The sequence below is a fragment of the Lepidochelys olivacea genome (genome assembly GCF_965140295.1).
Source record: "Lepidochelys olivacea isolate rLepOli2 genome assembly, chromosome: 7".
NCBI classification, from domain to species: domain Eukaryota; kingdom Metazoa; phylum Chordata; order Testudines; family Cheloniidae; genus Lepidochelys; species Lepidochelys olivacea.
This window is the reverse complement of record NC_140417.1, coordinates 57,362,600-57,377,638: the sequence shown is the minus strand read 5'-3', so window position 1 is coordinate 57,377,638 and position 15,039 is coordinate 57,362,600. Positions and strand designations below refer to the sequence as shown.

The 15,039-nt window shown below is 42.2% G+C and overlaps 1 protein-coding gene across 1 annotated transcript; it reads left to right on the top strand.

The window, feature by feature from the left end:
* Positions 1-201: 201 nt before the first annotated feature.
* LOC311523854 (cytochrome P450 2H2-like) lies at positions 202-14,043 on the top strand. Its single transcript, XM_084634336.1, has 9 exons — positions 202-549; positions 1,853-2,015; positions 3,320-3,469; positions 5,848-6,008; positions 8,124-8,300; positions 8,681-8,822; positions 9,507-9,694; positions 10,911-11,052; positions 13,477-14,043. Exons 1-9 carry the CDS (start codon positions 370-372, stop codon positions 13,656-13,658), a joined length of 1,485 nt encoding a protein of 494 aa, XP_084490462.1. The 5' UTR covers positions 202-369; the 3' UTR covers positions 13,659-14,043.
* The last annotated feature ends 996 nt before the right edge of the window (positions 14,044-15,039 follow it).

Genomic DNA, 15,039 nt, shown 5'->3' with positions numbered 1-15,039 from the left:
AATGTTCCAGCTGGCACCAAGTTGATGAGGAACATTTAACCCGATGGGTGCAGAGAGAGGATGATTTCATGATAGTTTGGGCAGTTTGACAGGGATTCAGTTTATAATTAATTTTCATGCTCTGTCAGTGAGTACACAAGGGCAAACAGAGATTATATACCAATAAAAGTTCAAAGGAATTCATTCCTAGTGTGACAGTTCCAGTCACCATTGTTAGTTCAGAGCTTATCTTGTTAACTCAGAGGAACTGAGAGCTCCGATTGGCTAATTGCTTGCACCCCCTTTTTGATGTGTAGAATATAAAAACTGAGGAGTCTGAAATACAAAGTAAACCCCTGTTCAAACCCAGAATAATTGCTACACTCTGCAATGGAACCTCTGGGAGCAACAAGTGTTTTCCTGGTGATTTGTGTCTCTTGCCTTCTTTTCCTTTCGGCATGGAGAAAGGTGTCTGGAAGCGGGAAGCTGCCTCCTGGCCCTGTTGCTTTTCCCATCATAGGGAACACGCTGCAGCTAAATACGAAGAATTTACCCCAACATGTAGATGAGGTAAGGGTGTTTTCATGGTATCAGTTGCTGGGTTGTAGGTGGACATTAAACAGAGCCTGGCTCAAGCCTAGCCTGGCGGCAATTCCACATTAGCTCAAATTTCTGACTTCTTATTTCACAAAACAATCAGTCTTGGAGGGTAGATGTAAATGGTTGGTGATAATATACTGCTTGTTTTAGAGGGGGTCTTATTCACAGTTAATCCAGAGTGCTCCCTGCAGCTGCACTGCAGTGAATACACGTTATTACAGGGTGTGGAAAGTGGTCTAGTAGGTTATATAAAGAACTGGCAGTCAGGTGCCTTGGGTATTGTTCCTACCTCTGCTACAGACTCCAGGTGTGCTCTTGGGCATGTCACTTAACCCCTCTGTGCCTTAATTTTCCCATCTGTAAAATTGCTCTAATGATACTTGTCTGCATCACAAAATGATGGTAAGGCAGAAACTGCAGGTCAGCTTTGGAGAAATGACATTGTAGTGCTGCATGTTCTGACATTTTAGCCAGCTCTGCAAACACACCCTGGGATTGGAGAGACAGGTTTGATTCTTTCCTTCTGGCAAATCATCACAAATAATGAGGATTGTACAAGAAAAATTCTGCCCCCAGTTACAGCCGTTTACCCTCATTGTCTTCACATCATGCCCTGAGATACAGATGTGTTTGTCTGTTTATTTGCACAGATGTAATCAATTGGAAATTGGATAATTATTCTGTTGATGATATAAAAGGGGAAACAGAATCTCACTTCTGTCTGTCTTTGGCTCTGCAGGGCTGACAGAAGTAAAATGAAGGGAAACCTCTCTCTTGCTATTGTCAAATCAGCTGCCATGACTGAATAAATGCAAGCAGCGTTTCTGTGGAGTTAAAATTGTCATTTTAACATAGCACTCAAGATCACCATTGAAAGGCCCTATATTAATGCAGTCTGCTCTTATAATGAGATAATTGTATAACACGGACAGAATTATCCTGGGAGCACTCAGACACACACATCTATAAGGAAAAATGTTTAAAATATGAGGATAACAAAGTGAAGCACTGAAAAGTCAGGAAGTCCCAGATCCTCCAAGATATGTAGGTGCATAACTCTCATTGAAATCCTTGGAGTTAGGCTCCTAAATACCTTGGAGGATCTGGGCCGAAATGGCCAACTTTGGACGATGATCAGTAGTAAAACTTGCCTAGTATTAGTTCAGTGGCAAGAGAGCAATTCATCAGTTTATAATTTGATTTTCTCGAATTCTTATCCTAAATAAGTGGATCTAACTTAAAACTTATTGGTCTTTGTGCTAAATTTTTACAGCTCAGTGAAAAGTACGGCTCGATTTTCACAATATATTTAGGCTCAGAACGGGTTGTGGTGTTGTATGGATATGCGATTGTGAAGGAAGCTCTCGTCGGTCTTGGGGAGGAGTTCAGCGGAAGAGGAAGTATGCCATTATTTGAAAAAATGGCACAGGAACCAGGTACATTTCAAATAACTTCAGCATATAGATCTGATGTTTTCTGTATGGGGAGAACACAATTGAGAACTGAAAAGCGGAAACAGCTGGAGTTTCAATGATGCAGTTGTAAATATTGGATAAATAGTCTTGGTTCCAGAGCTCATTCCCCATTGCACTACTGGTTCACTGACATGAATGGTTCCTAGCATCTCACTAAAGGTTTATGAGAGGTAACAAACAGCCAGGCCAATCTACCTTCCAAGGCCCAGAATACAGCCAGGAGAGCAGGGCTGGATTGGCAAAAAGGGTCAGAACAAACCATGAATTCCTGTCCCCTTCTTTACCTGTCCTCCCTAACTAGGTAGATTCCATGAGCGGAGAAGGGTTATTTTTATCCTTTCATAATAAAAAGTGAGGGAATAATAAATATGGAAATTCCAAGATGTCCTTTTCAAGAAGTCTCTTATCTCATTTATTCATTAAGTGAAGAATAGTTATATTACTATCACAGTGACTGTGAAAACAACCTTCAGCATAGTTACTTGACTACACAGGAAAAAAACTATGTGAAAGGAACATTATTAAGGTTGTAAAGTCAAGCTCTCCGAAATTAGGGAATGCTAAAATTAAGATATGTCTGTGTAGTTGCATGAGTTAATGGAGTAACTGATAGCAGTAGTAGGTTTTCATCTCACATGTGGACAGGCACAAAGTGCTGTGCGGCGCTGGTGCATGTCTCCGCAGGACAGAACCTTTGGAGATTTTAGCTGCTAAACTCTATTACGTGAAAAGTGATTTTTTTCAAAGGCTTGTAATTTGGGCACATTCTGGGAAACCACTGAAAATGAAGTGACCTATAATGGCCAATTAACACCTCTGCAGTGGTAGGATGATGGAGGGTTAGTAGTCAGCAGGGTGTCTTATAAATCATTGCAATGGGCCATAAAAACAGCGTCTGTTAAGTGTGAACCTCTTTTGCAGTCTGTCCCACCTTGTTTTTAGCTTGGACACTCTAACTGCTGCAGACCTGAGGAAGAGCTCAGTGCAGCTCAAAAGCTTATCCTTCCACCAACACAGGTTGCTCCAATAGAAGATATGACCTCACCTACCTTGTCTCTCTGATATCCAGGGTTCCACATGGCAATAGCAATACTGCAATCAGTATTTGCAATGTAGCTGTAATGTCGTCTCCCTAGTAGAACACAGACACAATATCAGTTAAGTTGAAATGGAACCTTTGACTCACCAATGTTTGGGTATTTTTCAAAGAGGCAAACTGAGTCTGGCCCTCCCTCCTTTCATTCCTGTTTTCTTCCCATTTCCAGGTATTGTTTTCAGCAACGGGGAGCGGTGGAAGAAGCTCCGCCGATTTGCCCTCACTAACCTGAGAAATTTTGGGATGGGGAAGAAAAGCATTGAGGAGCGTATCCAGGAAGAAACCCGTTTTCTAGTGGAAAGGCTCAGAAACACAAATGGTGGGCATTGTTTCATGTCTGTTGGAAACTGAGGGAATCAAAGACTCTTGTCTTTCTGTTTTTCATGATGTTTAGTTCAAACGTCTTATAACTCAAGCCATTAACTGCACATATAACAACCCGTGTTAACGTAATGGGAAAGGATGTGTGAAACATTCCAGAGATGACCATTTCTGGCTGTTTTTTTCTTACATTTTCTCCCCTCTGATCTGTGATCAATGAGCAAATGGAAGATATTTGTCTAGAGTGTATAGACACTAACACAGTGAGCCATATTAGAGCGGGTTAGTTCCAGTGTGCTGGGTTAACAAGACACCCAGGCCTACAGTTTGCTTCTTCTCATTTTCTCTCGGCTAGATATCTGATACACATTTGGCACCTACATTCGATAGTGATAGGCTCCATCAGAATGTTTGAAATCATGGTGTACTTTTACAGTGCTTCATAACGGGCACTCATTGTCTCTTATGTTATTCCTCTTCATTCTTTGCGGAACATAGGGCCTTCCCCAGCACCTTCCATCTTTGCCAGTCTCCTACTGCAGTCTTACCTTTTTCCAATGTCAATTTGCTAACTAACAATTCTGCTTATATTGTGCATTTCCATGTTATTCATGGTCTACTTATTGCCTCTTGCCATGGGAGTTCCAGTCCAATGCCTATCTTATTATATTATTCAAGTCTTTTGTCCATGTATGTTCTAGCCATCTGCATTCCAGAATTTCCTGTCCCATCAGTTTTTGTTTCATCTTTCTCCAGAGTTCTTCATTTGTGATTTTTCTTTCTACCCATCTGATATTGAGGATTTGTCTATGGCAGCTGTTTATAAGAACTTGGAGTATAGATATAAGGTCTCAATACGTTTCCAAGTTTCAGCACGATATCGTAAGACTGACTTTACAATGGTGCTAAATATTTGAAGTTTAGTTGGGAAGGTAAGTTTTGTATTTCTCCAGATCGGATTTAGAGTTACAAGGGCATGTCTGGCTTTTGCTATTCTGGCTTTAATGTCTTTGTCTGTTCCACCTGTTGTATTTGAGATTCTGCTGAGATATGTGAAATATCAGAGCTCTTCTGCGTCAGTGCCAGTGACACTCCGAAATTATTATTTATATTCCAGTAAGGTCTAGCGGTCCCAGCTGATATTGGGGCTCCTTTGCATATGGACTTTTGGAACAAATGGTTTGAGACAATCCGTGTCCCAAGCAGTGTACATCTTAAATAGACGTGAATGAAAACAGTGGAAGAAATTAATGATTTTCCCTGCTATTTTAGAGGTGGAGAACTCAGACCCATGCCAGTGTCTTAACCACAAGGTCACCCTGCCTCTTGCAATATTTAGTGCAACACTAAGGGCTAAACTGAAGTTGGCTCTGCCCATCTGGTGAATTGTGAGTGGGAGAGGAGAATGCACTGAGCCCCTTCCCCACCCCTGGTACCACATTAGTGCTGCTACTTGGGCACCTGAGCCAAGGGTAGCTATTGCGTTGGGAATGAGTCAAAGAGAATCGATGGGTGAGGGACACGAGTAGGGGTCTGGTGCATGAAGAAAATGCTGCTTCTGGATGTCCCCCATGAGCACTGTGGCCTCAAGTCAGAGGGGTGATCTCTTGCCCATAATTCCCAGGAATGTTGTGCTGGTTCCTCTGATGCTGCAGCCCCAGGTTAGTTCTCAGTTACCAGCCCCGTGTGTTCCTTGTGCTTTTGAGGAAGGAAGAACCTGAAATGGAAGCTAAGATGTCACTGGTGAGCCAGTGGGAAATTCAGCCTCCCCAGCTGTGTTAGCTGAGCTGTGGGGCCTGCTTAGTGGACACTGAGAGCAGAAAGCAGCCCCATCCCCTCTGCTCTTGTGCTGGGAGCCTTTATTCCTTCCCTAGCACAGCAATCGTGCGTTTACGCTGCACGGCCTGGGCTGGCAGTGCCAAGGGGAGATTGCTGTGCTCTGGGAGTTAGTGATGATGCTACAACAACACAAGCAATGGCTCAGGCAGAGCCCTCTGAGCAAGATCCTGTTGTCAACAGGTTGGGATCCTTTCTGTGAAATGGGCCCCAAGACAGACAGGCATGTATCACCCAGAGAGGCACTGATGGCCCCTGGTCAGACCAGAGTGTGCCCGGCAGAGAGCAGCAGAGCAGACAGAGTGAAAACTGATTGCCAAGAAAAAAAAGTGGCACGTGTTTAATTTAGCATGTGAGAGGTAAGAGGGGGGATTGGGGCAGCCCTAACCCACCCTCCTCAGGGAATATTGCTGTCAGCCCCACCTTAAGTCCTGCCCTATGGTTGGAGATCCACAACGTCCCAGTGTTGCTAGTGACTCTGGCACTGAGGGTCAAGACACTGAATTAAAACTAACTCTTTTTAGTTTTGTTTTGCTCCAGGGCGGCCCTTTGACCCCACCCTCTTCCTCACCCATGCCGTCTCCAACGTCATCTGCGCCATCGTCTTTGGGGACCGGTTTGACTATGAAGATAAGAAGTTTGTGACTTTAATAAATCTCATAGAGGAAAATGGCAAGCTCCAGCGCTCCCCCTGGACAGCGGTATGTTCAGGGGTTTATTCCATTCTTCTCCTTTGTACTGGGGGAGGGGACAGAGATTTCTTTCTTTAACTATTTATTTTCCTTAAACAATTGTTATTTCAGATTCCCATAATGGTCTCCTTCTCCTTGTTAGGCTTATGCTACTACCACGCTGACCCTACAGCTTCTATCTAAGGATTGTTTAAATTCCCCCACAAAAGACTTCGTTAGCTCAGAATTAAGTTTGCTTGAGGACATTCTCTATCTACACAATTGGTAAAAATCAAGGAAATCACCAGTAAAAACACTATATCAATATTAACATCAAAACATACCCTAGCAGATTTGCAACGTGATAGGTGAATGTGATCACATTCCTCATCTCCAAAGCAAATGTCCTTTCACTTCCAGTTCACAGCCAGCCACCAAACATGGTATTTTAAGTAAAATATAAAACAGATTTATTTATGACAGAAAGATAGATTTTAAGCGATAAGTGGTAGGCATAAAGGATAGAGATGGTTACCAAAAATATAAAAATAAGCGCACAATCTAAGTTCTAGAAACTAAACAGGAGTTGACTCAAGCAGGGTCTCACCCTGATAGATAGTCCAAGCAGGATACAGAACTTCAATACACAGGCTGGAATTCTCCTCTATCCCAGGACCACCCCCCCCAGTTGTCTCGGATTGTCCTGGAGAGCTTCCCCGAGACCTTTGGTTGAGCAATCCCCCTGGAGTGGTCTTGTCCAATGGAGTCACGGGGTCCGGTAGTCCCTGTTGTGTGGTGCTTGCACAACTGTCCTTGAAGTGTAAATCCTTTGATTACAAGTCCCCTGCTTATTAGTGATCATTGAGTCCTCAAGTTCTCTGTCCTCAAGTACCCTCCTGTGAGTGGTTTGCTTTCTTTGTATGCCACTGGCAAATTTACAATATATTTCAGTAACAACCATAAAGCAAAATCTCATAACTTGATCCACACTAATGATATACACATTTGGACAGAACAATGTGTTTCAGCAGATCATGACTTTTCATATATCTTGCAGGGTATGCTTTGCATGAAACATATCATAATTATATGAGAGTGGTGAATATAGGGTTCCAGGGTGTTGCTTACAGGTACAGAGTGCCACAATGTCACTGCTGCATTTGTGAGGAATTTATGTATGTTGGGTACTCTGACTTATGTGACAAAGTTCCTCCTCTACCTTGGTGGGTCCTGCACTTATTGGCGGATTAGCTTGCCTCAGAGATTCACGGCAGCCCTCAGTTTGGCCACTTTAGTGGCTCAAATCTGCCGTTCACTCAGGTAAGCTCATCACTGGCCAGCATGGGGAAAAAGAGAAGAACAATCCCCCTCAGTCTCTGCTGATCCACCATGTAGGTCAGGGAACAGCCCAGAGACCTCCCCTCTGGTGAAACCCACAGTCCAGGTCAACTTCTCTTGTGTCTGATCAGGAGCTGGGAGGTTTTGGGGGAACCCGGGCCTGCCCTCTCCTCCAGGTTCCAGCCCAGGGCCCTGTGGATTGCAGCTGTCTAGAGTGCCTCCTGTAATAGCTGCATGACAGCTACAACTCCCTGGGCTACTTCCCCATGGCCTCCTCCCAACACCTTCATTATCCTCACCACAAGATCTTCCTCCTGGTGTCTGATAATGCTTGTACTCCTCAGTCCTCCAGCAACATATCCTCTCACTCCCAGCTCCTTAGGCACCCCCCTCTTAACTGATGGGAGGTCCTTTTTAAACCTGATTTAATGTCCTGATTAGCCTGCCTGTCATAATTGATTCTAGAAAGTTCTTAATTGACTCCAGGTGTCTTGATTAGCTTGCCTGTCTTAATTGGTTCTAGCAGGTTCCTGATTGTTCTAGGGCAGCCCCTGCTCTGCTCACTCAGGGAACAGAAAACTATTCATCCAGTGGCCAGTATATTTGCCTTCTACCAGACTCCTGTACTCCACTTGTCTGAGTCTGTCACACTTAGTAGAGTTTGCAACGTTCTGTTGAATCCATTTTGATAAGAAGGTGCCAAAGAAACACTGAATTGTACAGCTGTAGTGAGTCATTTGCATGAACACTATGATTATCTGTTGTGTCCAGATAAATCCAGCTGTGTTTTTCTTTCATCCTTTACAGCTGTACAATTTTTTCCCTACTCTCATGGATTACATGCCTGGGCCTCACCACAGGCTATTTAGAAATGGTTTGGAGTTCAGAAAATTTGTTCTGGAGAGAGTGAATATGCACAAAGAGTCTCTGGATCCCAACTGTCCTCGAGACTTTATCGATGCTTTCTTCATCAAAGTGGAAGAGGTATGTGAGGGAAGTAGCCCTTCCTCTTTACTGTGGAGTGGATTATATGTATGATCGAGATTAATTTGTGAAGCAGTAACATAGTACATGGCTTTGGAGAAGACCTGAAGGGGACACATGGTCTCTGCCCAAGGAACATACATTATAATGGTCAAGCTCTGCTCTCTTCCTTCAAGTAAAGAAAAAAATCACCTTATTGGACAGAAAAGGCCCAATGCACCGCAGTAATGATGCTGAAATCTCAAGTGCTGTTGGCCATTTGTGTGGGATTTTTATAATGATCAGAGGTGGGTCATCTGTTGGGTAGAAGAATATATATCTGAACATATCCTACAGTTTTACTGCCAAGAATCAAAGATTTTCACCAAATCTTTTTGTAGGAGCAAAAGAATGGCCAGTCAGACTTTAATGTGGGAAGTCTGGTACGAAGCACGGTAGAGTTATTTATTGCTGGAACGGGGACAACCAGCGTCACCATGAAATTTGGACTCCTGATTCTTCTGAAATACCCAGAAATAGAAGGTAACACCATTACAATGGGCATTACTTGTCCCTGTATTGATAGTCTAAGCAAAGGGTCCAAAGGCTGAATGGGCCGTTCTGATTGAATTCCTCTCTCAAATCCAGATCAGTGTTGAGGCTCCCATGCAGGGGGAAGGAATTAATGCCGTGGGAGCCTCCATTGTCACTGACCACGCGGTGCCTGTTTTGTGAGTCACAGATACTTTCACACTCCAGGCATGTGAAATGGCAAAGTCATTGTGTCTTCAGATTTAATCAGCTTGTCGGTGTCAGGATTGTGTAAGGTTCTAAATCAGCGCTCTGCCGGTGCTAGAGACTACGCACAGAGCAGACAGGTGCAAGGTGAATTCCCACCTCATGGGCTTCCTCCATCTGCACAACCATGATTTGCCTTTGGTGGGGAAAGGTTTAGGACCAATCTCTTGCTGAGCAGTTGGTTATATGCACTTGTGGTAACATCCCATTAAGTCTAGTTTTTCTCATAACTGGGCATAAGTAAAATCACTGCGTTGGAATTATATTATTGCACTTTGTCATAGCTGCCATGGTCAGTAGCTTCTGTAGCACCAAATTGACCAGTTTTGTTATAATCCCAATGTGCATACAGTGTGACACAATGGTGCGCAAATCTCTGTGAATCCTGTTCTTTATCATTATTGTTAAACCGCATTAATCCGATGACAGAGAGAGTTCATGAAGAGATTGACCGCGTGATTGGCAGAAGCCAAAGCCCCTGCATGGCGGATCGAAGCCAGATGCCCTACACAGATGCTGTAGTACATGAAATCCAGAGATACATCAATCTTGTCCCATTAGGTTTGCCACATGCCGTGACTAGAGATGTTCATCTCAAACAGTACCTTATTCCCAAGGTCAGTTCTCAATGTGTCTGTGAAGGGTTGAGTTCTTTTACCTTTTTCTCCTTTTAATGTTGAGTTATTCACTATAGAAATGCTTCAACTAGATTTTGTGCGGTGGGGTTTTTTTTTTTGCTGATTTACCAATTATATACCAATTATTATTGAATCTCTCCAAGCCTCTGCATGAAGCAGACCAGCAGTTTGCAATCTGCAGGCTGGACTTTCATTCCTGGACATGGTTTCAGGTTGTAGATGTGGAATAGGGAATAACTTTTTAGCAAGGGTACTCAGCTAAGATTTTGATATCAAACTAGTGTGTGCAAACATTCTTCTATTTTGAGGCCAAAGGGATTTTGTTTCTGGGGAAATTTCTTGGCACAGTTAGGTCACAAACAAAACAACATAGCAAATGCGAATGAGCAATGACTGAATAAGTTCAAAAAGTATTGGAGCCCTCCTCACCTTTGCTTAGTTCTGATCTGAATGCAAGTCAATCAGTACAAATATGAAACAAAACAAAAACTATACTTCAAGATTAAGGCATTTTTAACAGTGAGTCAAGCTCACACAGTTAATTCTTGGTTTTTGTATATTAAATGTTGAAAAATAGACTTGGATTTATATTAAATAGACTAACAGGTTCTAAGGCCGGAAGGATCATTGTGATCGTTTAGTTTGATCTCCTATATAACACGGGTCATAGAACTTGTTCAAGAGCAGATCTTTTAGAAAAACATCCAATCTTGATTTTAAAAAATTGTCAGTGATGGAGAATCCATCACATCACTGGGTAAACTGTTCCGATGGGTAATTATTTCCCTCTTAACACAGGGGAAATTCACATAAAACAAAAGATAAACTAATCCGCCTTGCCTGACTTACCTATACTGGTTGCAATATTGGAGACTTGGGTTAGGATGGGTTGGAGAAGATGGATTTCCATCTGGCCTGTCTCAGTCCCAAGAGAGATCAACGATGTAAAAAAAGAGCACAAACAAAACCCTTCCCCCGTGCCCCACCCCCAAGATTTGAAAGTATCTTGTCTCCTTATTGGTCCTTTGGATCAGGTGCCAGCCAGGTTAACTGAGCTTCTTAACCCTTTACAGGTAACAGGATGTTGCCTCTGGCCAGGAGGGATTTTATAGCACTGTATACAGAAAGGTGATTACCCTTCCCTTTATATTTATGACACCACTTTAACTCTTTTCTTCTGCATTTGCTAATTCAGGGCACCACGATATTTCCTTCACTGAAGTCAGTTCTGTATGACAGCAGGGAATTCCCAAACCCAGAGCAATTTAACCCGGGACATTTCTTGGACGAAAATGGTGCCTTTAAGAAGAGTGACTTCTTCATGCCTTTTTCTGCAGGTAAATTAAGCCATTTTTATTTCAGATCCCAGACTGTCTTCTGGCTTTACCTTGAACTTCCTAGTGGCTCTCAGACTGTTTAGTGCATAGTGTTTTCAGGTGGCCCATGAAGCAGAGTCTCTCACGCTAGCAAAGCATCTATCAGTCTTTAAAGAGTGTCACTTACTGTTCGTTGTCTGAAGTGAGTTTTTTTAACTAGATACACACTCCCCTCTCTTCGCTGGAAAGATATCCTTGAAATGCAGGGTTGGAAGTGACCTTGATTGGTCATCAAGTCCAGCCCCCTGCGCTGATGCAGGATCACGTAAATCTAGACCATCCCTGACAGGTGTTTGTCCAGCCTGTTCTTAAAATCCTCCAACAATGGGGATTTCACAACTTCCCTTGGAAGCCTGTTCCAGAGTTTAACTACCATTAGAGTTAGAAAGTTTTTGCTAATATGCAACCTAAATCTCCCTTGCTGCAGATTAAGCCCATTACTTGTCCTACCTTCAGTGGACAGGGAGAACAACTGATTCCTATCCTCTTTATAACAGCCCTTAACATTTTTGAAGACTATCAGGTCCCGCCTCAATCATCTTTCTCAAAACTAAACATGCCCAGTTTTGTTAACCATTTCTCAGCGGTCAGGTTTTCTAAACCTTTGATCATTTTTGTTGCTCTCCTCAGGACACACTCTAATTTATCCATGTTTCCTAAACTGTGGATCCCAGAATTGGAGAGGGTACTCCAGCTGAGACCTCACTGGTGCTGAGCAGTATGGGATAATCACCTTGCGTGTCTTTTATATATGACACTCTTGTTAATACACCCAGAATGCTATTAGCCTTTTTTGCAACTGCATCACATGGTTGATTTATATTGAATTTGTGATCCCCTATAACCTCCCTGGATCATTTTCATCAGTTCTACTGCTTAGCCAATTATTCCCTATTTTATAGTTGTGAATTATAATTGTGCAAACATAAGCATACTCTCCACTCCATTATCCAAGTCATTAATCAAAATATTGACTAGTATAGGACACAGAAAAGGCCCTTCCGGGACCCCATTTTATACACCCTCACAGTATGAAAGCAAATCATTGATAGCTACTCTCTGAGTATGGTTTTTTCAACCAGTTCTGAACCAGTAATTTATCTAGACCACATTTCCCATGCTCGCTTATGAGAATGTCCTGCAGGTCTGTGCCAAAAGTCTTATTAAAACCAAAATATATCACATCTACTGCTCCCCCTCTGTTTTCTATGCCAGTAATCCTGTTAAAGGAGAAAATCAGGATGGTTTGGCATGATTTACTCTTGACAAATCCATGCTGGCTATTCCTCATAACCCTATTATCTTCTAGGTACTTACCAATTGATTGTTTAAAAATTTGTTCCAGTATCTTTCCAGGCTGACTGGTCAACAATTCCCCAGGTTCTCTTTGTTCCCCTTGTTAAAGCTGGGTACCATGTTTTTCCATCTGCAGTCTTCTGGGACCTCACCCATCCTCCATGAGCTAACAGTTCTGAGATTGCTTCACCTAGTTCCTTAAGTTCATTGGGCCTTGCTGACTTGACTACATCTAACTTATCTGAATATTCTTTAACTTGTTCTCCCCCTATTTTGGAGTGTGTTTCTTTCCCCTTGTTGACAGGTTTCGGAGTAGCAGCCGTGTTAGTCTGTATTCGCAAAAAGAAAAGGAGTACTTGTGGCACCTTAGAGACTAAGCATAAGCTTTCGTGAGCTACAGCTCACTTCATCGGAATGCATGTAGCTCATGAAAGCTTATGCTCAAATAAACTTGTTAGTCTCTAAGGTGGCACAAGTACTCCTTTTCTTTTTCCCCTTGTTGTTAATATTAATTGTGTTGGGTATGTGGTCACCATTCACCTTTCCAGTGAAGACAGAAGCAGAAGGTGCATTAAATACCTCAGCCTTCTTGATGTCATCAAGGGGCTACTTAACCTCTCTACTTGAATCTAAGCTACTTAGCCTCCCTGCCACTCTGTTAACAGTGCCTTTCAGCCTTCTTCCTCCACCCTGCTATTCAGGACACCCACACCTCTCTACTTGTTACTTCTCTCCTTCTACTCAGTCACCACCATGTCACTCCCCCAGAAAACTGTTTAGCTCATTTGGAAAGTGGATAATCTATTCCTCAAACCCCACATCTTCCCACCCTTCACCCCCAACTGCCTTTAAAATGGCAATATAAGGAACTCAATTCCTCAGATTATCTGTGAGCAGCTTCTTAAACCCACGTACACTTTCATACCTTACTGAACTCTGAGAGACAACCATTATCCTCCAGGCACTTGCCCTGAATCACTCTGTGCATCTAACTTTAATCCTGAGGTTTTGCTTCCTTAATAACCATATTTAATATGTGCTGCAAAGAAAGATCTCCAGCATCAATTCAAAATTCCTTTTTCACTGCAGGGAAGCGGATTTGCGTGGGAGAGAGTCTGGCTCGGATGGAGCTATTTTTGCTACTGACAACGATTTTGCAGAACTTTACCTTGAAACCTGTTGTTGATCCCAAAGACATTGATATAACGCCAGTAACGACTTTTGTGTCAAATGCACCAAAATCATACCAGCTCTGTGTTCTTCCTCGATAAAGGTTACCTCAATATCCCCAGACCTGTGCATGCATTTGATTGTCTTTGATTCTGGACTCATTTACACAGTGACAGAAATGAACTCATTGTCTTGAAACAGATAAGTTACTAGTTTTTTATGTAACTTGGATTTAACAATATTAAGTATAATATAAAAAATTAACCATACAATTGATGGTCAAAAAGTCATGTACAATAATCGTGTAGTGTTCTCAGACAGGCTCAGGTGTGACAAGAAGCTGGGTATGTGTTGGGTTCATTTGTGGTGACAACTATGGAACTTCTTTAGACAGCTGTAAGGCTACTTTATTGACAATGAGTTAGTAACAGTGTCCAGCCCTTGTTCTCTGACCAGCCAATGAGAATAAATTGTGATGATGTAATACTTTTGGCTTGGTATTCTACTTTGATAGGCAGAGTTTCTGTGGCTTCAGACTGAACTAGAGTTTTCCCTCCCCTGCTTGTCCATGGAATTTAAACTAAGCACAGTGTTAATAAATACATAATACATATTTATGTAGTTTTATTATATGTGTGTGTGTGTATATATATATATATATATATATATATATATATATATTTTCCAGGGCTGAGGCTGAGCTTCACCAAGTAGTCACTGAACCAACAAGACATGATGCCATTTTAGGTTTGGTATTGGTGAGTAGTGAGGACTTCATAGAAGAACTGGTTATAGGAGACAGCCTTGTTTTGAGTGATCATGAGGTAATTCAGTTTAAACTAAATGGGCAGAAAAACAAAAATAGATTGTAACTAGGGCCCTTTATTTCAAAAGAGCTTACTTAAAAAATTAGGCAATTAGTTAGGGAAGTGGATTGGACTGAAGAACTCAAGGATCTGAATTTGGAGGAGTCTTGGAGTTAAACTTTGACTTAAAGTATCTGAAGCCTGCATCCCAAGCAAGGGGAAAACATTCATAGGGAAGGGCTCCAGACCAAGCTGGATGAGCAAGCATCTCAAACAGGTGATTAAGAGAAATCAGAAAGCCTACAAGGAATGGAAGATAAGAACGATCGGCAAGGAAAGCTACCTCTTGGAGGTCAGAAAGTGTAGAGATAAAGTGACAACTGCCAAAAGCTGAGCAGAGTTGTAGCTTGCAAAGGAAATTAAGAAAAATTGTAAAAGATTCTATAGTAATATAAATAATTAGAAAACAAGGAAAGAAGAGGGGGAACCGCTGAACATTGAGAATGGGGTGGAGGCAGAAGATAATCTAGGCATGGCATATCACCTAAACAAATACTTTGCCTTGGGTATTAATAAGGTTAATGAAGAGTTTAGGTAATGGGGAGGATAATAGGAACGAGGATATGGAAGTAGAAATTACCACATCCAAGGTGAACGTCAAACTCAAACAGTTTAC